This window comes from Sorex fumeus, unplaced genomic scaffold (genome assembly GCF_029834395.1).
Source record: "Sorex fumeus unplaced genomic scaffold, SorFum_2.1 ptg000063l, whole genome shotgun sequence".
Classification (NCBI taxonomy): domain Eukaryota; kingdom Metazoa; phylum Chordata; class Mammalia; order Eulipotyphla; family Soricidae; genus Sorex; species Sorex fumeus.
In genome coordinates this window covers 45,572,949-45,596,016 of record NW_026606120.1, presented here as the reverse complement: position 1 = coordinate 45,596,016, position 23,068 = coordinate 45,572,949, and the positions used below count along the sequence as shown (strand labels likewise).

The 23,068-nt window shown below is 49.0% G+C and overlaps 1 protein-coding gene across 1 annotated transcript in view; it reads left to right on the top strand.

Moving 5' to 3' along the window:
* Nucleotides 1-1,187, top strand: part of RPA1 (replication protein A1) — a 60,278-nt gene extending 59,091 nt beyond the window's left edge. The window contains exon 17 of the mRNA XM_056128084.1: nt 216-1,187. Coding sequence (XP_055984059.1) covers nt 216-320 — 105 coding nt within the window. The 3' untranslated portion in view covers nt 321-1,187. The remainder of the gene's footprint in view (nt 1-215) is intronic.
* Nucleotides 1,188-23,068: the final 21,881 nt, after the last annotated feature.

The window sequence follows — 23,068 nt, the reverse complement described above, 5'->3', positions numbered from 1 at the left end:
AAAGGAGTTTGAAAAGGGCCTGTGTGAAAGGAAAGATCTGTCTACTTTCTGGCCCACGAGATTTTGGGTCCTGTCTCCCCCCACCCCCACTGGAACTCCTAAACTCTGGATTCAACATGCTTTTGTAGTCTGTAATGCTGGGCTCGTTGATAAACCAGACGGTGTTATCACCGCTGCTCCAGGGCACGCTCACAAACTGCTTTTTTCTTCTACAGGATGAGTCTAGAATCAAGGCCACCGTGATGGATGTGAAGCCCGTGGACTACCGAGAGTACAGCAGACGGCTGATCACGAGCATCAGGAGAAACGCCGCCATGTGAGAAGAGCTGGGTCGAGCGGACAGGAGCTTGAGAAGAAAGAACTGAAATGGAATTGATTTCCTCCGTGCCCCTGCTACTCAGTGGGCAGAGCCTCCTTACGGGGGACTAAGCCGCGTCCTTTCTCTGCCTCTTAGGACCAGTGGGAGGCAAAGGAAAAGAGGCTCTGGTGGCTGCAGGACAGACCATCGGCGCGGGTGGTCGGGCGGCAGTTAGGTACCAGTCAGGCTCTTTGTCCTCAAGCCCTTGTCCGTTTTTTTGTTTGTTTGGGTTTTTTTTAATTCCATAATCTTCATAGCAAGAATTATGTGACTGCTCACTCACCCTAAATCCGTATCGAGGAAATAAATTTTTATGTAACTCAGGTCTCTGCCCCCCGAGGCGACCCCTTCCCAATTTGGGTTTCTTCTCAGGAGGGAGAACCGAGAAATGGTTGTGTGGAACCTGGGTGTTCTCAGAAGCCTGTCTTTCTGAAATTCAAAAGCTCGTTCTTTCTAGAGGTTCCAGAACGTCGTTAATGCTTAGAATGGCAATACGGTGGAATTATTAATCAAAGGCTTATCTTTTATATCTGAAGAATATCCTTCCTTCAGGGTTTAATAGGCTGAGTCAGATGGGTCTGACATTAATCAAAATTGTCTCTTCTGAGGAAGGCTGATAAGCATTGACTTGCTGTCCCCCGGGGATATCTAGGCAACTACAAAGCATTGCTTTAGTTTTCACTTCAATTAATGTTGTTTTCTCGTTGTTGAGTGCACTTTCCCGTACATACTGCTTGCATTTGTATGTTTCATTTCTTGATTAAAGTTAAGTTTAAGGGAGAAGCCCTTCGTTTCTCTTGACTTGTCTTGATAAACAGTATATTCTCCACTGTGAATGCCACTTTTCTTTGACTGCAAAGGGTTCTGGTACTGGAAAGCAATTAATTAGGCTTCATAATAAATGTTCACTTGAAGGAGATGTTAACTCATTTCAGAATTCAAAGATTAGTCCAAGACATGCAGTTCACTCTTCCTAATGTTTGTATCACTGAAATATATCTTAAAGAGAGGAAACATTATGAACCAAAAGCCATTGTGCCCGGGAATGCTGATGATCCGACACTTTGGGATTTTATTGATGTTTACACAGCAGCTGAACACACCAAGCAGACTTTGAAATGTGTACAGACAGTGAGCTAGTAAGAAAATAGTAATTACGCTACCAGGCTTTGCAGTCAGCAAGAGCATGTGCCTCTGTGTGTTCCTAATCGTATTCATTATCTAACTGGTTGCTGCAACCCAGCTCTTTCGTCATTTGCTGCCCGTCAGTCCCCAAGTAGCCAGGCAGAGTTGCAGTGCCGGGTTTTCATCTATGCAGAGGTGGGCTGGCGAGGTCCTTGGCAGACCCTCGTGCATAAGATTGCATCAGAGGGGCTGGAGCGATAGCACAGCGGGTAGGGTGTTTGCCTTGCACGCAGCCAACCCAGGTTCGATTCCCAGCATCCCATATGGTCCCCCAAGTACTGCCAGGAGCAATTCCTGAGTGCATGCACCAGGAATAACCCCTGTGTGACCCCAAAAAACAAACAAAAAAAAAAGATTGCATCAGTGCCTTTCTGTTCAACCTTTGCCTTCCTCTTAGCGAGAGGCATCACCAGCTCTAGACAGGTTGATTTTACACCTCAAGTCACTGAGGGCCCTTCTCTCAGACCCACTCATTGTTTGGACACAGTCTCAGAAGATGGTCATTGGGCTGCACTTGGATTCTCTGGCTAAGGCAACGGTTTTTATGAAGCACTTTTCTGTCTGACCTTGCTTATAAAGCATTGACTAGGAAATTACAGCCTTCAACACTATCGTGGATTGACAAATTGAGGGTTGGAAGTGGTAATCTAACTCTCAGTCCAGTAACCAGTCTTTTATTGTGTCTCGTGCTCTCGGCACGCCATCCTCGCCCTGATTCCTGTCTCCCCCAGGAAGGGCTGGACTGGCCGTGTTCACCTGACAACTCCAAAGCACTGTCGTGGTCACGTCAAGTTCTCAATGGCCGGGTGATGCAACCGGACATGGACATGGGATGTGATTAGAAATCCACGGGGGTGGGGAAGAACCTCCCTCCAGGGAGGATGTTTAGCAGATTTCTCTACTGAAAAATCAGTTTGCCAGTAGAATCGCGTCAGAAATTGGCTCCACTGTTGGTGCTTTTAAGAGATTGAGGTCCCCAAGGATTGTCTAAATAGATTCTGGCCCTCGGTTCTTAAAATTCTCCCGGATCCAGTTTACCTCGAAAGGCTGTTCAGTTGTTCTATTTCTCATCTTTCACTTAGAGATCAATGTTTATTTTGTGTGCACCATGACATCCGCGTGAAACAATTAAGGGAAAAATCTAATCATTTCACCTTAATTTTAATGGTTCTTGGATTCCCTCCAGCATCATCGCAAAAGAGGTGGGGAAGGAGGAGGAGGCAATAATCTGATTTCTGTCCATATTTTCAGTGTTTTATGCTTTCTATTAAAGCCTTGCTGGTCTCTCGTGTGCTATTCTGACTTTTTGAACTGCAGGGTCAAAAATTTCCCCCGCCCCCCACTTTGTGTTCCTGAGCAGCCTGTCTTCAAAAAGTATAAATAATATTGATCGTGGTATTTAATACACTAATGAAACCCACGGTTATTGACTACATAATTAATATACTGTCTAAAAGTGAAGTTTGGCAGCCCGTATGGAAAGGCTTATATTGACTTGTGTTTTCTTTGGCAATATGCCTTCCCAGGGTTTTATTTATAGAAATGAAACAGGTTGTTCCGTCCCCTTTCCTTCTTTACACTTGTTAGCAGGCTACTCTGTCCTGGGGAATTGATCATTTCCTTTTTTTCAGAGAGGATCTCTCCACTCCCAAACCCCATGTCTAAGGTTTGATAACTCTTCATCTTACAATCCACTGTTGGCCTCTTGGTAGATTCAGCTTTTATCAACACTTGGAAATCTGTGTTTTTTCCAAAAGAATGTTTTTCTTTCATTTGTTTGAGAAAACCTGAGCTGCAGACATGGGTTTTATTTATTTATTTATTTTATGTAGGAGTACTGCTATTTATTCAGCCACTGATTAGGCTGATTGAATTGTGCATGAACTTCGCCTTTTTTTTTCCCATTTTTTATAATTTTATTGAATCACCATGAGATCAATTACAAAGCTTTCGGGTTTAAGTCTCGGTCATACAATGAAACACCCGTACCTTCACCAGTGCCCACTATCCACCACCAAAATCCCCAGTATACCCATCCTACACCCTCCCCCTGCCTGTAGGGCAGATGGTTTCCAAATTACTCTCTCAATACTTCCATTACACTCAACATTTCAACACCACGCCCACCATTATTATTTGGGATTTTACCCCAACACTCAGACCTGCCGAAAAGGCAACAGTAGACAATTTGTTTCCTATTACTGGCTATGAATAATATATGATACCGCATGGTTGCAGTAGTGGCCGCGTGATTTTGAAATTCCGAAATTTCAACAATTAAATCTGGAGGGGTTTCTTGCCAAAACCTGCTGGGTTCTGAGATTTGTTCCTGAGTCTCTGGGATCATGGCCATTAAGCAGCTCGATGGGGAGCCAGAGAGGCCATCCGTGGGCGATGACTCGAGGTCTCATTGGGGTTGGGAGGAAAGGGTCGGCTCCACCCCCATTCCATGAGACCCTGCGTGTCTCATCACTGCGGACCCAAACCTCACTGTCTAGTGGCCTCTGAAGGATGGCAGCCACCAGTTCGCCAAAGGGTAGCAGGCGGAGCGACAGCACCCTTTCCCCCCTGGGGTGGCCCGGCGACAGTAACCTAACTGCAGGAACAGGACACATTTCTGCCAAAAGCCTTTGGGTTCCGAGATTCATTTCTGAGTCTCTGGGATCATGGCCGTTAAGCAGTTCGATCAGGAACCAGAGAGGCCATGCCTCCAATTGTATAGCTGAGCTGGAGGTGGTTTGTGGGTGTGTCTCCCACATGCCTAACTTTTGGCCGTTTACTTTCTTGGTAAACTTTGCCCCAAGTTTTTGGGGTCTGGCCAAAGGCACAGCAGCAATTTTGGGGTATCTGGAAATCTGAAGGCACCACGAGGCTGCTGATGCACTCACCTCACAGGTGCAGATTGACCTGCTGGCGGCACCATACCCCCTGCAGACATGTTTTAAAGCTGATATTGAATATTGTTTGTATCTGGTTTTGAAAGGAAAGAAATGGAGACTGTTGAGGCTATTGATCATTTCTTACACAAGTTATCCAAATTTACATAAAAAAATAAAACTTACAAATGAGAAAAAAAATAACCACAGGCTAGCAGGATAGTGCTGTGCACTGATGCATGTGGTACATGTGTTTCGTATGCTGGTGGCCAGAGTTTTGCATATGTGCACGAATCCCCAGCAGCACGTGGTCCCCTGGAACACTGCTAGGTGTGACCAAAACAGAAGGTTTTTTTTTTTGTTTGTTTGTTTTTTTTTTTTTTTGCTTTTTGGGTCACACCTGGCGATGCACAGGGTTTACTCCTAGCTCTGCACTCAGGAATTACCCCTGGCAGTACTCGAGGGACCATGTGGTGGGATGCTGGGAATCGAATCCGGGTTGGCTGTGTGCAAGACAAACGCCCTCCCTGCTGTGCTATCGCTCCAGCCCCAGAAAAGTAAAGAATTACCCATAAGCCCAACTCGCAAATCCAGTTGAACAGCTCACCACTTTTTAGAAATACAAACTTAGAATTATTGGTACATAGAGAGAGCTCCGGTGACAGCCTCGCATGGATGAAGCCCTGGGTTTCATCCCAGCACTATTCCACTGGTCCCCAGCATCACTGGGTGCGGCCACAGGGCACCCCCAGTTTCCTCAGTAGACGGCATCCCTGGGAGAGGCCTCTCAAAAACAATTAACATGTTACATACTGGGATAGTTCGTGTTTGTGCCCATCCGTAACTTTTTCCTAGTGCTAGAAGAAAGATACTTCTCTTTTGATAGAAATAGGTCTGCCTAATTTTAATTGGTCTTTGGCTTGGTGGATATGTAAGTTTATTGAGTCAGTTCCCCTTGGCCGGATGTGTATAGTTTTCTAATTGTTACTAACATTTGATGGGCAGGAACATTGATTCTTTGTGCCACCGAGAGAAGGCCTGGCTTCTGTTGTTCTGTTAGGTTCTCTGATTATTTATCTTTGCCCTAGTCCAGTGATAACACCTCAAGCCCTCTCTGCCATCACGGACTGGCAGGTAATTTGAGCAGCGTAACAATCCTGTAGTGTAGTAGAGGCCAGATTAATGTCGGGGAAAGAGGGGGAAGGCCGACATCAGCACCCGGCGATTAATCCAGCCACAGGGGTGTGGCGAGGAAGGGGCTTAAATCCTCTTGCGTTTTGTGAATGTAGTAGAAATGGCCTCTGACCCGCTTCCTCTGACCCGCTTCCTCATACTGATTTTATTTTTGTCTTTGATGATTATAGCTAGTTGAGAAAAGTATATAGAACTTAACTTCATTGTCTGACTGTCGTACCCTCTTTCAAGGTGACTTTAAAATCAAGATACCTTGTCCCCCAAAACTGGTCTGTGTAGAGCAAGGCTTGAAGTTCAGCAGTAATATAAGTGAAATTCAGTTCACAGAGCTGGGGATGTGGCTCAGTGGGAGAGTGCTGGCCTTGCATGGGTGAGGCCTGGTATGGTACCTGGCGCTTCAAACACAGTGTCTGTGGGCACTGGGCATGTAGCTGAGGTGGCAGATCTGCCTTTCATATGTGAGGTCCTTGGTCCATGCCCCGATGCCACTGAGGGGTCCCTGAGACGACTGCATCACTGAGAAAGGTCTCCCAAGGAATCCAGGGTGGGGCTGGAGCAATACCACAGTGGTTAGGGCATTTGTCTTGCACACAGCCAACCCGGGTTCGATTCCCAGCATCCCAAATGGTCCTTTGAGCACTGCCAGGAGTGATTCCTGAGTGCAAAGCCAGGAGTAACCCTTGTGCATCACCAGCTGTGACCCCCCCATAAAAAGAAAAAAAAAAAGAATCCAGTGGTGTCCTTGGTAATTTTTGTCCAGGTTGGAGTGTCTGATTTTCATGGAAGGCCTGTGACTCTTGATACTCAGTCATTCATTCTATTTTCATCACTGACAGCTGAAGTTGTAAATGCTCTGGAGTTGGGAGGACAGTACCAAAAAGATAGGGGTTTTCCTTTCTGCCCATGAATAATTGTTTTGTTTTTGGGCCACACCCTGCGGTGCTCAGGCCTTCATTTTGGCTCTGTGCTCAAGGAATCATCCCTGATGGGTTCAGAGGACCATGTGTGGTTCATGGAGCAAACCCAGGTCGGTGAGCTACCTGCAAGGCAAAGTCCTACTCACTGTACTGTCTCTGGCCCTTTCCTGAATAATGTTGGGTCATTATTGGTGCACAAGAAATTGTATAAGCCCAACTCTTGCACTGGGCTTAACCTAAGAGTTGTGGCTTGCTGGTTAGTTGGAGACTTGGGTAAATCATGGTCACTTGCACACAAACTTTCAGCTGTCACCTCCTGCCGCCTCCTTCTGAACCGCTGATAAATCACTGAATACACCATTCCCTTTGTTGTCATTTTCATTGTTCTTTTGGTGGCCAAACCCATTGGTGCTTGGTGACCATTTGGTGCCCACCCTGAACCTAGGGCCTTATACAAGCCTGCTGCTCGCTCTGTCGATACCATTTGAGCCACATTTCTCACCCAAAGCATGGACTTTTCCAGAAGGCCAGGTTTTCTTTAGCACCGAATGAAGGTGAGGGTTGGGAGTGAACGACACTTCCTCCTACCAGCTTCAGGAGAAATGTTGATACTCAATTCAAAAATAATCATGTAAACTTAATAATTGTGAGCTGTTCTTATAAAACCAGGCCTGCTCCCCAGTGGATTACCCAGTTGGTAATTGGAAGTTTGCACTTGCATTAAGAATGACAGCTTCCTCAGACAAGATCCCGGTGCTGGTAACATGCAGATCCTGCAGCCTATATTTAACTCGGCTGGTGCAGCCGCCTTGCCAGAATTTGCTCACCGAGTTGCTGGGTGACTCCATGGAGCCAGCCGGGAGCAGCGGCTTTGTGCTCTTGAATGCCCAAACCTGAAACAACTGGGGTTTTTAAAAAATAAGCCCTGACTGGACTCGCCTCCTTCCTCTCACTCCACCGACACTGCTGCTCCTGTTGAAGTTTATTTATATCTTCAGTCAGCCAGGAACAGAGGTCATTTCTATTGGCCTCAAAATTTTAGTGGCTTCTCTGTTTGCCTGGGAAAGCTGAGCCGCTCAGCACTTGGGCTTGGAAGGCCAGGCCAGTCTTTGTAGCAGCTCTTCTAGCTCATGCATCCCCGTATTCCCACTCCCGCGATTTCCTTCTCAGCGATTTATTTGCAAATGCGAATAGCAGGAGAAGGTGCATCCTCGAAATGAGCTCTCCTCTAATGGGTTCTCACCAGGCAGCAAACCTTCCATACAGGAGCCACTAATTAAGCAGAAAGTGCTTTGTCTTGGCAGCCACGGTCCATGGCTCCAGCAGTCCACTCGGAAGAGGGGCTGCATCCCTCTTCAGTGCGGTGACTTGAATCCCACGGCTTTGTCTTCCGCCCGGTGGGGAAGATGTTTTGGGGACGTCTTCTGGGCCCTGTCTTCTGCTCCCTCTTTCAGAAGAAGATTCGTGGCTCTGCACTTTTTTATTTTCGTGGAAATCCTTATTCAAGTTGCCTCTTCAGGGCTCACCCCAGGCCTGGCCTTCCCGGCTGGAGAGACCAGCAGGAAAGCGTGTTGCTTTGCAGTGGAGGCACGCTTGGCTTTCAGAAAGATGCCTGTCCATCGTCGGAGGGGTCTGTGCCGAGCAGCCTGAACGTGCTTCGTCTGGGCGGGAGTCACGGGTGTTAGGTGGCTAGCCCAGCAGCAGTCCTTACGGGTGGGCTGCCACGGTGCCGGCTGCACCGGCCTCCTAACAGAACCTTTAGCTCCTGGAGCCCAGCCTCAGTGTGTGTGTGTGTGTGTGTGTGTGTGTGTGTGTGTGTGTGTGTGTGTTATTAAAGTGCAGGCGGCCAGGCAAAGCAGAGCGCTCTTAATTAGAGAGCTCCATGCCTGCATAGGAGGAGTGTTCTGTGCGCGGCGTAATTGTCACAGCAAATTACCAGTTAGGTTAAATATTGAGCTGGTAGTTCTCGGAGCTTCAATTATTCGCTCCACCCCGCTCTGCTCTCCCCACCCCTTCCTACCCTCGCCATCACCTGCTATCCTGCACTTCTAACTTGATCTTCTGCCAAGTGGTAGCTTTTAAGGGAGGCTTAGAAAAGATACACTTTACAGCCGGAGCAATACATCTGGCTTCGGGCAAGTTATAGGCTGCCAGGAACATCTGAATGAGGGGTGCATTTTTGCTTGGGGGTTGGGGGGAGGCCAGCATCCTCTTTCGGCTCTTCTAACTAGCCAGAAAACACCACAAGAGCCCAGTGGGCTGGAGTCGTGCAAAGCACACGGGGGAGCAACTCCTGAGTGCAGAACTGGGAGTAGCCTCCAAGCATTGGGGGAGGAAAAATCCCAACCAGTATAGCTATCAAGGGTGTCTTTTTCTGAACGCAAACCTTGCTGTGTTCAGGGCTTACTCCTGGCTCTGTGCTCGGTGAACACTCCTGGAAGGTTTGGGAGACCATTCTAGGCTGCTGGGGATCAGCCCCACCCACTGTACTATCTCTCCAGCCTTCGGCGTGTCTTTAAAGTGAAACCCTGATTTGAGATGTCACCCGAATTGCAATGAAACTACCCAAATTGATCCCTTCTCTCAAAATAGTCACTAAGAGGGGAGGGCCCACCGTCAAAAGAACAAAAAGCGGCGCAGAGCAGATTGTGTGCTGGGGTGGGGTGGGGGGATAGGAGGGCGTTGGAGAGGCGGGAGCAGAGTCTGGTGGGGGCCGGCGCAAAACGTGTGAGTTGTCGCGCAAGAGGTGAGAAAATGATTGGAAGGAAGAAGAAAAGTCCATCTGAAGCCCGAGGAGCAGCTCACAGTCGCGTAGGCAGGGAGGCAGGCGGCAGAGAGCAGGCGCCACGCGTGACCCCAGGGAGGTTGGACCTAGATCCCCTGGGCGCATGAACCTTGCCATGCAGGTCTCAGTGAGTGTCCTTGTCTTCATCGACCTTCCCTGGCTGCTGTCCTGGCAAGCCCGCTACTGTGAAGATTGTTCCTGTGCAGCCTGCTCTGCTTCGCCAACGGAATAGCCGAGGAAATCCTGCAGGGGATGTTATTGGAGTGTTGTACACTCGATTCTTCACAAGCTTCATGCTGGGCTGCTCATTTTCTTTGGACAAAGATAGACTGGCTCCCTCTCTTGTTGATGGAATGAAAATTCTCCCTTGCATTATGGTTCATGTGATAACTTTGGTGGCGGCAGTGTGGGGATAATGAAGAGTCTCTTAATAGCTCTGGTTAAACCTGGTAATATCACTCTGTCAACCTTCAGCCGGCTGTGGGAATCTAACCCAGTTTTGTATTCCTAAATGTCTAGAGCCTGCCACCAGCATCTTGTAAGCACTAATAAGGAGCCAGCCATCATCTGTCTGTTTCCGGGGCATATTTATAAGCCGATGGCTCATTTCTTGTAGAATGGTGTCTCTTCCAATCGCAGCTGTCCAGCTGAGGTCAGTCTCCTTGAGTAAACTTGGGGAGTTTGAGGTCATTTTGGCCACATCACCCTCCTTTCCCATCTCTTAGTTACTGGCATGCTGGTTTAGTGCCCCCAAAGGAAGAAAACTCATTTTATTCTGGAAAATGGGGAAATGAATTTGCTTCAGGATCTGCCTCGGTCTAATTAGTCCTGTGTAAGCAGGGTTTGCTCAGTGGGGGAGGCAGCATGCTGTGCGTGTGGCATGTGGCGGGTGTGCCCTTGCTTACGATAGATAAGCACGTTGGCCTGCTTATATTCTGGCTGCAAGAGAGCATGTGGACGAGGCCAACTGACCACCCCTTTACCTTCCTGAAAATGTCTCCCATTCACAGGAAAAAGTAACTGAATTGGATGTGGTGGGTTGGGTTTGGGTTTCTTTTGTTGTTGTTGTTGTTTTGTTCTTGTTTTCTTTTTTGCATTACACCTGGCAATGCTCAGGGTTTACTCCTGGCTCATGCATTCAGGAATTACTCCTGGCGGTGCTCAGGGGACCACATGGAATGCTGGGAATCGAACCCAGGTCAGCCGGTGCAAGGCAAACGCCCTACCCACTGTGCTATTGTTCCATCCCTGGATGTGGTGGGAAAGGCAACTTTTGGATGCACCTGAATGAGCCAGTGAATGGCAGCCACACACTGAGTCTGAGGAGGGGGTGATAGGTGGGGGCGGGGGGGCTGGGGAGAGAGGTCATCTGCGCCTAAATTAAATAATGGAAATGACAATTATGAACAGCAATGAGAGCAATGATTTGGCAGCCAGAACTATATGAACATGACAAATGCCTCTCGTGGGAATTGGGGTGCCATCTCCTCTCCAGGTCCTCGGGGAAGGGGCAACCAGGGGCGGGAGGCAGGGCCCGGGTGGCTGCCTGATTTAGCCTGGAAGTGAAAAATCACTGGAGCAGTTTATAGAAACACCAGAGCGAGCCGAGCCGTGGCACACAATCTCTAGGCAGGATCCAGAGACGATGGCAGAAATGTTTCAAATGTGCTCAGGGTAATTAGTTTTGAATTACCATGTGCATATTTTAAACATTTAAATGATCATCCCAGGTTTTCAAAAACAGTTTCACGCGGTTTGACGGCGCTCCCCCTCCCGGCGCCGTCTCCCCACGGAGAGCAGCCGGCGCGGCCGCGCTGGGGCCGGAGCCAGGTGGAGCATAGCCGCTCTGCGGCTGCACGGCTGGGCGCGGCGGGAGTCGGGCTAAACCCTCGGATAAAGGGGGATTAGGCCGCCGCCCCGAGTCCTGGCGCAGCCTGCTCACCCAGGACTTTCCCTCCTCTAAGCCAGTGTGCTTTGTGCCAATTTTCCAAAAGACAATTTGTTCAGCTTTTAAGTTTTTCATTGTGCATGAAAGTGCAATTCCGTTTGGGTGTTTGTATTTTTTTTCCTTGTGAAGACCTGAAAAGCTGGGAAACTTGAAGCATGATTGATTAGTCAGGTAGGAAGAACTCCTGGTGGGGGAGGGGAGCAGGGAAGACACCTGGTGCTTTAAAGGGTGAACACATTCCCCCAACATCCTAGGACGCCTCCTTTAGAGGGACTGCCAGCAACCTCAGTTTCCCCAGGTTTGGCCCAGAATGCAAACAGCAATTTCTAAAATCCCAAATTTAGTAAATAATGAAAAGGGCAAAGATTTTCAGGTTACAGCTCCTGGAGCCTGGCAGCCTCCTACAGAAATTCAACACAGAAAGGGCCCCTGGTGTCTACCGAGGCCCTTCCTGTCCCTCTGATTCTAAAGTGGGTGTTCCTGTCCAGGTCCCTAACTTTGGGCTTCTTAGACCTTGCGGAATTTAGAGTAGTGGCTTGGAAAATCCTGCCCTTGCGTCCTTTTGTCCCTGCTAACTGCTGTTTCTCCAGCAGGGGGAGCTGGGAGAATGGAAACCAGGAGCCAGGGCTCGGCCGTGGAGTGGGAGCTTCTCCGTGCTGAGATCCTGATTGAATGAAAATTGTTCATTATGCAAACTGTCTGGTTCAATACACTGAGGCAGCCCCCAGGCACACACCCCAAGTAGTTGCTTCTCCTCTCCCCAGATTAGAACATATGAATTGCTTTGATGTAATCTTATAACAAAGCCTAATAGAAATTTTATTTCTTCTGAAGTTGCCAGTCAGTTCCTGCCGCCACCACCCCCGCCCCTTTGTGTCCTATTAATACCCTTCCAGTTGAGGGTATGTGGCGGGGTTAGACTGTGTCTGAGGACGGACAGTACTTTCCTCTACAATGGCCTGCGCTATTTAAATACAGTTACACGGCTCGCAATACGCTTACTCTCTGGCTTCTTCCCCCCTCCCGCTGCTATTTATCATTTTAATGGAATGCTACAGAATATCACATTATGCAATGTGTTTAAATTGATAAATTATATTAGAAGAATATTGGATAGGGTTTTTTTTTAATGGTAAGCGGGGTTTTGTAGAAATATTTTCTCATTAGTAGATCAGCTGCTTGCAGGGTAGAAACAGTTAGGATTGGGGAATAAGCTATATTTATGACCTATTTGGCTAATTAAAATTAAGGCATAATTTTAGCATGAAGTTCCTGCAAGACTTTGCAGAGAGGGTGGAGGAAGAAACTTGCCCAAATCCAGTTACTTTTAAATGTCAGTTGCCATAACAACTTCACATGAGCCATATTTTTTACTTGAAAAATTCCTTTTAGGATTCAGTTGCTATAATAATTTGCCTCCGCTCTTTTTAAGAGGCATATTTTCCTATTTTCTCTTTGTGATCATTTCCAGGCTTGCATTACGGTAACAAAAATGACCGTGCAAAACTCTACTCTTCCTTTTTCCACGTACTGGAGAAGAGTGCCCCCCTCAAAACGGAAGTGTGGGCTCCAAGGAATTCTGAGAGGAGGGCTCTCCCCGGCTTGAAGGGAGCCAAGTTCTAGGTTCTGTTGCTACAAGAGCCGGTGTCCTCCTGGGTGGGAATTAGAAAGCCATCAGAATTTTTCTTTCTTTTTTTGTTTTATGGTGTTTTGGGGGCCACACCCAGTGGTGCTCAGGGCTCACTCCTGGCCAGGCTGAGGAGACCATATGTGGTATCACAGATAGAACCCAGGTTGACTGCACGCAAGGCAAATGTCCTACCTGCTGTATATCTCTCCAGACTCTCTTCTGTTTTTTCTCTTTAGTTTTTGAAGGATGGAGACACCACGTGGTGTGGGGGACCGTGCAGTGCAGGGCATTGAACCCAGGTCTCTGCACAAGAAACTTCCAGTTCTTGGAGCGATCTTCCCGGCCAATGGAAGTCTTTGAACAGAATCATGACTGTTCCATATTTTTGTGTCCAATGGGACTTGCAAAAGGGATGAAGGTGGCCACCATCAGTGGAACGCTTGGCATTTATAGGCAAGCAATGCAATCTCCAAAGTATTCAGTTAGAAGCAAAGAAGTGACAGAGTAAAGTTCAGTGCCCTTTCTTCCACTATTGAGTTGTTGACCTTCATTCATTAGACAACATGACTTCAGAGAAGCACGTGCTTCTAAGAGTCTAACTATGGGCATACCAGAGGGACCCATTGCTGCTACCTTCCAGGTCTCTCTGACGCCAACATTGATATTGTTGAGGTCAAGCATGGTCCCAAGGAAGAGGTCTTGCAAGTGACAAGAACATTTCATTTCAGAGGCCAGAAAGATAGTTCAGTGGATTAGGCACACTTGCCTTGCACTCGGCCAACCTGGGTTTAATTCCTGGCATCTCGAATGGTTCCCTGCATCCCCAGGAGTTATCCCTGAGTGCAGAGCTAGGAGTAAACCCTGAGCAAAAACTTAAAAAAGAAAAAAAAGATTTCATTTCAAAACATTTTGGGGCTGGAGAGACAGTACAGCAATACTGAATAAGGTGCTTGTCTAGCATGTGGTTGACCCAGGTTTAATCCCTGGCATCCTGGCATCCCATATCATCCCCCTAGCCTACCAGGAGTGATCCCTGAGAGCAGCAGGAGTAAGTCTTGAGCATCACTGTACATGCTCACCCACCCAGCCACCTCCAAGATAAAACAACCCCACAACAACTCCCCCCAAAAGAACCCACCTAGGGGTCGGAGCGATAGTACAGTGGGTAGGGCATTTTTCTTGCACACAGCAGGCCTGGGTTCCATGCCTATCATCCCATATGATCCCCGAGCATTACCAGGAGGATTCCTGAGTGCAGAGCAGGAGTAATCCATGAAGGACACCATTCTCGCTTATCTCCTGCTTTTTTATTTTCTTTTTGGGTCACACCCAGTGATGCTCAGGGGTTACTCCTGGCTCTGCACTCAGGAATTACTCCTGGCAGTGCTTGGGGGATGATATGGAATGCTGGGAATTGAACCCAGGTCAGCCTTTGCAAGGCAAATGCCCTTCCCCCCTGTGCTATTACTCAGGCCCTTATCCCCTGCTTTCCTGGTGGAAAGTGAAATCAAGTGTCTGACCTGAGCATGATGCCAGCAGCATCAGTGGCCCTGGTTGCCCTTTCTTGGTCCTGCCAGGCTCCCGCCTCTCCTCCCCTCTTTCCTCCAACTGCTCAACACTGTGCTGGTTTTAAATCAGCCTATTTTGGGGGGAACTCTGAGGTTGTCAAAGTGATCATGAGTTTCCTCCACTGTCTACCAAGGAGGCGGTGAGGGGAGGAGAGCTGAGCCTTCACCCAGACTCCCTGCAGGGCAAACCTTTCCCTGACATCCTAACCCTGTGGCGAAGCTATGGTCAGTCTCCCCTCTGCAGAGGGCAGAAGGGAGGAGCATCTGCAATGACTGGAGGAAAGGAAAAATCTTTAACATTCCACGAGTGTGTGAGAGACCATTTGGGGGCAGAGGGGGAACACCCGGTTGTGCTCAAGACTAACTCCTGGTACTATGTTCTGGGATCACTCCTGGAAGTGCTCATGGGACCATATGTGGTGCCACGGATAGAACCGGGGCCGGGCACATGCCAGTAAAACACCTTAGCCCCTATATTATCTCTCCAGCCCCAATAATATTTTTTCCATTTCCTACTCTGTGAACCAGACTTTGCAGGTTGAGTTTATTCAGTTTATTCTGTGAGCCAGTCAACCAATCTAGCAACATGAATTCCTTTTCAAACCTCTGTCATGTGCCTCGGGAAGAGACTTAAAAAGTTTTGCATCTGTTTGGGGCTGCTCAAAGTTGGGTTTTGTTTGTATGTTTTTGTGTTTGTGTTTTCGCCACACCCAGCAGTGCTCAGGTCGTACTCCTGGCTTTGCTCTCAGGGATCACTTCTGGACAGCTTTGGGGAACCATATGGGGTGCTGGATACTGATCCCAGGTTGGCCACGTGCCAAGCACCTTACCCGCTGTACTATCACTCTGGCCCCTGCTCAAAGATTTGATTGTCCGTACATGTCTGTGAGATGTAATTCTTGACATTTCTCCAACAATGGTTGTGTGTATGTTGTTTAACCAAATGTGACTGAACTATATGTTCAGATAAGTTGATGAAAAACCTGATGGCTTAGTTGAAAAGTGAGACTAAAGTTTCACCTTCATCCTCACCTTCCTTTGAGGTGTTTCATCTCTCCCCCCACTTCCTGGCCCGGAAGCACAGGACATTCCTTCTCACCTGGGAGAGGCAGCTGGAAGGTGGAGGTGGGGAGATAGCTGAGGTCTCAGATCAGAACGTCACATTCAAGGCAAGCACATTCCCACTGACCTGACCTCAGACTCCTCTGCAGCAGGGAGGGCAGCCATGCCCAGCTCCAGGCCCCACCCCAGCAGGCAGGGAGGCGTATGCACGAAGACATGTGGGACCCCTGGCGTTCCTTCCAGAGGTCGGTCCTGGTAGCCAGTATCCTAGGACATCTTGGGAGATATTTTCTTTTAAAAAATTAATCCCTGGTGACAAAGGGATAGGACAGGCAGAATCACCTAAGATGGGATGAACCTCACTAGAGAGTAGACTGGCAGGAAAACCCAGGTACAAGGGAACCCTTGACTGAGATCTCCAAGCCAACTTGGATTGGGACTGGGCCTGCTCCACCTGGATCCCCAGTTTTCCAGTAGCTTGGCAGTCACACCCACAAACTGCCCCTGGCGCCATGTAATTTCATCAACAGCAAAGACCCAGAGACTATAAACTAAAGGTCCCAGAAGAGAGTGATGCAATATTTCCTGGAACACGCGGCCATTTTTGTGGCTGTGTGACCTCTTTAACTCTAGCCCACTGATGCACCTAAAGTGGCACACGTTTGTTTGTTTTCTTAACATACTTGCTTGTATTCTCTTATGTTCAGGCTTAAATGGCTCCAGAATGAAATACAACAACCCTCACACATCTCTTATTGTGGTGGGAAGGTGCTTGGTGGTGGGATTGGTGTATGAATATTATCTGTAATGAACTATTGTGAACTACTTTTATGAAAATAAAATCTAAATTTTTTTTTTTGCTTTTTGGGTCACACCTGGCGATGCACAGGGGTTACTCCTGGCTCTTCACTCAGGAATTACTCCTGGCGGTGCTCGAGGGACCATATGGGATGCTGGGAATCAAACCCAGGTTGGCCGCTGTGCTATTGTTCCAGCCCCAAAATCTAAAAAATTTTTTTAGATTTTTTTTTTTTAAAAAAGGATAGGACAGTGGGTAGAGTGCTTACTTTGCATGTCACCTACTCAGGTTTGATCCCTGGCACATGTGGTCCCCTGAGTCCACTAGGAGTGACCTCTGAGTGCAGAGTGAGGAGTAAGCCTTTGGGTGGTCTTCAAAACCCAAACTAGTGATGAATCCCCCCTCCTCCCCATCCTTTCCTGCAGTTGTTGCTGTGATGATGAGACGTCAAACACGCTTGCACTGCTCTCCAGGGTCACATGTTTGACTGGATCCAGGGATCACAGGCAGCAGCGCCATTAATGGTGCATTCAGTGAGGAAGGCGTGTGGGTGATGCCAAGAATCAAACTTACCATCCAACTTAGCACTGTTTTACCAGAACTGAACTAGTGGAAGTTCTTGCGTATTCTTCTCTCTCTTTCTCTTTACGTGTGTGTGTGTGTGTGTGTGTGTGTGTGTTTGGGCCATACCCAGCAGTGCTCAGGGCTTACACCTGGCTCTATGCTCAGGGATCACTCCTGAAGGGGTTCCGGAGACCGTATGAAGGGTCAGGGACCTAACCCAGATGGGACACATTCAAGGCTAGCTCTGTACTGTCTCTCTGGCCCCTAGTAGAGGGGATTTTCATTCCCTCAATAGATCAAAATAAGGCCCCTGCTGGGGGCTTTGTGGTAACTTTCTCTGAAGGCAAATTGGGAACAGTGGGTGAAAGGCATTAAGAAGGGTGGTTTGGAGTCAACAGAAAAAAATATTTTCTAATTATCATGACTAAATGCTGACATAACAGGTCACTTTCAAATATAATGACTTTCACCCCTTTTTCACTCACAAAATGCTAGCAAACATTTGCAAAGCCCCCGGGGGAGCCCTGAGTCTGGCCCTTCCACTCAGAAGCTCCGTATGGCACAGAGCAGAGGCAGCACCCCTGGCCTGGTCCTTCCCTTCCCTTCTCCCCTCCATGCTCTGCAAAGGCCCCACTCAGGCACCGCAGGGAGGCCAGGGCTGAGGGCTGAGTCATACTCCGTGATGGAAAATGATAATAAAGGTGTGGAAACCAAAAATCATAATGTCTCAGGGCTCTTGGGGAATTTATCCAGCAGGCAGGGGTCGAGTGAGAGGTGGGCTTGCTCCAGGAATTAAATCCCAGAACAGTCCTCCAGAAGACACAAGCCATCAGGTGATCTGAATGGTGCTTTCCCCCCATCTTGCCCTGCTCACAAAGATATCGCTAATAGAAATAATGAATATGATCTTATTTGAAAAAAATGGATCCCCAAGGGCCAGGGAGATAGTGTAGGGTTAAGGCACTTGCCTTGAATGTAGCCAATGACATCTGAGCACGGAGTCAAGAATAAACCCAGAGCACTGCCTGGTGTGACTTCCCCACAAACAGAAACTAAAAATGGGTCTTTGCTGATATATTTATGTTAAGTTTTTCAAGATAAAATGGACTTGCATTAGAATGAACTCTGAAACTAATGACAAATGTCCTTAGAAGAAGAGAAGGATTTAGAGTACACAAAGGAGAAGGTGATGTGAAGACAGAAGCAGAGACTGGAATTCTGCTTTCAGAAGCCAAGGTACCAACAGCTTCTGGAAACTCTCTGAAACAGAGAGAGCCAGGTACACATTTTCTGTGAACCTCCAGTGGAAAACAACCCTATGGACACTGTGAAACTCTGCCTCAAGAACCAGAGAGAGTGAATAGCTGTGTTCAGTCCTGCAATTGTGTGTGTGTGTGTGTGTGTGCGTATGTGTATGTTTTGTTTTGTTTGGGGCCACACCCAGAGGTGCTAAGGGCTTACTCCTGGCTCTGTACTAAGAGATCACTCCTGGCATGCTGGAAGGGCCATTTGGGGTACAGGGAATTGAACCCAGGTCAGGCAAGTTGTAAAGCAAGTGCCTTTCCAGCTGTACAATCTCTCTGGCCCCCAGCCCCACAGTTTGTGGGCAGTTGTTTTAGCAGCAAAGCTGGTTCTGCCACCTTGTATTCTCTTGTATACTTTCACCTGGGTCAGCACAATGCCGGCAAATTCAAGTTTCCACGAACAGCAGGGCTTCCTCACTCCTGGGGATGTTCCACTGGGCTTCTCAATTCTGCACTAGTCACTCTTCTCTTCCCCCAAAGGCTTCCTGGCTCTGCATCCATTTCCTTCCACTTCAGGTACAATTGGGCTGTGTTCGTAGTAGTGAGAGTTTTATTGCTTAATGATGTCTGAGCCCCAGCATGAGTGAATACAGGGCCAATGGCTTGAGCCCCATGCAAAAAAAAAAAAATAATGATAAAGCATCTCACCCAGAGAAAGGACGTTTCTGAAAATCTACACAACACACACACACACACACACACACACACACACACACACACACACAGAGCCAGCATGTGGTTCACAGCTCTTAGCCACAGTCTGCCTGGCATAAATTTAATCTGCTTTGACCTGGACACAGCTGTTTTCCTCTTCTTTCTCCCACGTCTTATTTCAAACCGGCAGCAAGCAAGTGCCCATTGTCACTGACAGTGAATTTTCACATTGAAAGACACTTTAATGAAAGCGTTGGCACCGTGTTCTGCAGCTCAGTGGATATTGTTCCCTCAGCAAAGTTTTCAGTTAACGAGTCTGGGGGTTTTGATCTGGGAAGCACTAGGGAAGAGAGGCTGGATGGCCCAGCAGTGATATGGCTTTGGGGACACGCTTGAACCAACACAGTTTTTCTAGAAACTAGAGGCTAGCCTGCAGGAGGTCTGGAGGTGACTGTATGAAGGGAACCAGAGTGCCAGGAAATTGCAGTCTGCCTACCCAGCCATCACGCTGGCCCATTGCTTTCTCTGGGGAGATCTTCAGCACCTCTAGCCTGAGCCTCTGTGAGCTATGGTGGTCTGGCTGCTTCTCAGAAAGATGTGTAGCTTCTCTACACAGAGCAGGATTAGCATGGAAATGGAGACATCACTCTTTAGGGGACCTCCGTTGACATCTCTTTCCCACATCAGTATCGGGGAATCAGTCCCTGGGCTGTGCTCGAAGGAGAGAGGACACATTTATCCTGCTCTGGGCAGCTGGTGCCCATGGACCTCTCGTACTGGGCCGTGTTGTTTCAGGATGTAGAACACTGACTGTCTCAGACTCTCCCGGCCAGGCTGGGATGTCTGAGGGGCAGTGGCTTTTCTGATTCTTGGAACAAATAAAACCCTTGTCAATCTTTCTCACTTTCTCCCCCCCCCGCCCCCCACACATGCCTTTTAATATTCTTTTCTGGCTGTATGAAAGCAACAAACACAGAATGTTGTGGAGAATAAAGGCAGCTGTCAAAAGTCAGAGCGGAAGTGGAAAATCGAAGGTTACCCAGAACAGCGAGAGCTGCAAGGTGTGTGGGGACCAGGCCTATTCCCTGATATGGGCCCTGCACACAAAAAAAGGAGGTCCAGGACCCCTGAGCTTCCTAGATGCTACGCCCACCTGGCACGGTCCATGTGCCTCTCCTCCCGCTGCTTCGTGATCAGCAAGTTTGACTCCCAGGAAGTCTCTTTCAGGCACAGAGGCAGTTCAAAGGACTAGAGCACTGGTCTTGCATGTGGAAGATACAGGTTCGATTGCCAGCACCTCATATGCCTCCCTGAACACCACAGGACTGACCCCTGAGTGACGGACTGAGAGTAGCACCCATGCTCCACTGGGTGTGCACTCCCCGCCACCCGCAACAAAACAAAACAAAAACCCGGAAATCCTCTTTTGTCTGGTCATGCTCCCATGGAGAGACTGTGGAGGCAGAGCAACAGAAGGTGATTTTGGGGAGAAGCTTGTGCAGGCTACACAGGAGCAAGGCCAGGAGAGCACTGTTTCTGTTTTTCCACAGAAAGGAGGCATCTTTTGTGGAGTCCTTAGCAGCAGCGGGGGAGGGGTGCTAGAGGGAGATGCGGAAGCTGCAGCCTGAAGTGTAAATATGATGATTGTTGTCTCTTTCAAGGGAAGTAAATAAATCAGCTCACTGGAGATTGGAGAGGTGGCTGGTGGTGCTGTGTACTTACAGCATCCTGAACCTGGCCTCTTCACAGTGCTTCAGACGTTGATTCATTACACCTTCCACCAGCCCACCCAGGGTGGGAGGTGGAGGCACTTATTATCCTGGCTCTCAACCCAGGGACTGAGCGAGGGCAAGAGGCAGGAAGTTGGGAGTAGAAGGTAGCGGTCTCAGCCGCTGTCTGGAGCTTCCCCCACTAGATCATGTTCCACTTAAGAAGCAAGAAATTGTCAGGTAACCTATTTTTCGGGGGCTAATTTCAGCATAGGAGGAGGGCTTTGTCTGCTCTGTGTATTTATTTACCTGGAAAATGTATGTGCATAAGGAGCAGGAAAGAATAATTTGTCGTTGTTGTTTTGTTTTGGGTCACATCGAGGGACGCTCAGGGCTTACTCCTGGCTCTGTACTCAGAGATCACGGGACACCATCTAGGATGCCAGCAATCAAACCTGGCTCCGCCCCAAGGCGAGTGTCCTACCCGCTGTACTATCTCTCTGGCCCCAGGAAAGAATGATTTGAATCACACGGCAAACTTGTCTGGGAACCAAAGATCCAAGCCAAGGAGTGGGAGAGAATCTGCGCTCTGCTTGGACTCCATCTCCTTCTGGAAGGGGTCCCTGTGGCACAGAAGAAAACCTTGGAAGGGGAAACATGTTGTGTAATCAGGAGGCTTATAGCCTTAGGCTTCTGGAAAACATGATTTAAAATGGTCTCCTCATTAAGAATCCATTGAGCCAGAAAGATAGCTCAATGGACCGAGCGCATGTCTTGCATGCAGGCAGCTTTGGTTCGATCCCCGGCACTACATATGGTCCCCTGGGCGCAGAGCCAGGAGTAGCCCTGAGCACCGCTGGGTGTGTCCCAAAGTCAAAACGCAAATAGAGAATCTGCTGGCCCAGTGTTGTAAGAAGGGGCTCAGAACTCGGCCCAGGCAGCGCCGGTGCTGCTGGTCCTCTCAGCAGCCCCTAGCAGGCAGAGGCACAGCAGCTGCGTTTTGCAAAGAGCTGGCAAGTGCCAGAGTCTTTGTCAGTCCAGGACCAGAGGGTCCAGAGTTCAAGTCTGACTGTAGCCTGGGAAAGCCACGCAGTGAGGAAAGGATGGAATTTAGACCTGGGGAGAGCACCTGGGAGTGAATTCCTGGGGTTCTGCTGCCACACCCTGGACCATCCTGAGCTCTCCTTGCCCTGGGGCCCTGCAGCTCTCCAGGGGCGCCTGAGAACTGGTGCCCAGAGGTGGCAAGTTGCCAGCGGAGCTCTGTCTTGTGCGTTACCAGGGAGCAAGTGAGCAGAGGAAACTGCCTGCGCATCCCCAAAGACCAATTTCCTGCAGTCCCAGCAAGTGCGCGGAGCCTCTGCCAAGTCCCTGGCGTCAGGGCGGCCGTGGCTCCGGTGGCTCACTGATGGCATGGCAGGGGGCGGGGGTGCACACACAGCACCTCCAGGCCCCCAGAGACCCTGTGGCTCCTTCTCCAAGGGAGGGCGCTTCTGGGGATGCCTTCCTAGGCACCCACTCAGCCCTGTGCACCCGATGGGGAGCAGACTGGGCAGGAAGCTGCAGTTGGTGTTTTTGTTTGTTTGGGGGGGCACACCTAGAGGCTCGGGGTTCACTACTGGCTCTGTGCTCGGGAACCACTCCCGACAGGCTTGTGAGACCATATGTGGTGTCAGGGATCGAACCTAGGTCCAACATGTGCTAGGCCGGTGCCCTACCCACTGTGCTCTCTTTGGCCCCGGGTCAGCTGAGGGGGCCTGGGAGTAAGCGTTCCTATGGCCACCATTATGAATCTCAGACGCTCTCTTGCTGCCACCCTTCCTGTCTCTCCCCTTCATCTTTTCTGCTCTTCCCCCCACCTTCTCCCTCTCTCCCTTTCGCACTCTGCCTCTCTGCTGAATTCTGCATTGACATCAGCACTTCCAAAAACAACAACAAAGGAAAGTAGGTCACGGCAGTTTCAGGTCAAAACTGGGCCCTGGTGCCTGCTGAGTGAGGCCCCTCTCGCAGAAGGTAGACGAGCACCCTGAACTCTGTGCATGCTGCCCTGCAAATGAGTTTGGTGCCCCCTGGTAGCCGATGGGTGGGTATAGGGACATGTACGGTGTGTTTGCACTCTGGCTCGCAGATCAGGAAGGCTGAAGGTCCCTAACCCAGGGCAACCCCCCAAATCAGTAGCAGCGACTCCCCTGACCGGTGCCCTGAGGTCCCAGCCTGCACACAGTCCCGCGCCCCACATCACAGCGAGCACACAGGCCCACCAGTTCTGCCTGCTCTAGCCCTGTCCTTGGGGCCTCACACACAATATTTCCTCTGCTCTCTCTGGTCACGGAACCCCCAGTTCTACTTGAAAGATTACCCAACACGCTAATTGGGACTCCTGCTATGATTAAAAAGAAATTTCAGATTAGAGCCACCAGGCCATTGAGCTCAGAAAGAAAACAGCTCTTTATAAACCCAGCAGGAGCCGGCTAGAGAGTGGGCTTTTTTGTTTTTTTGGAGTTTTTTTTTTTTATAA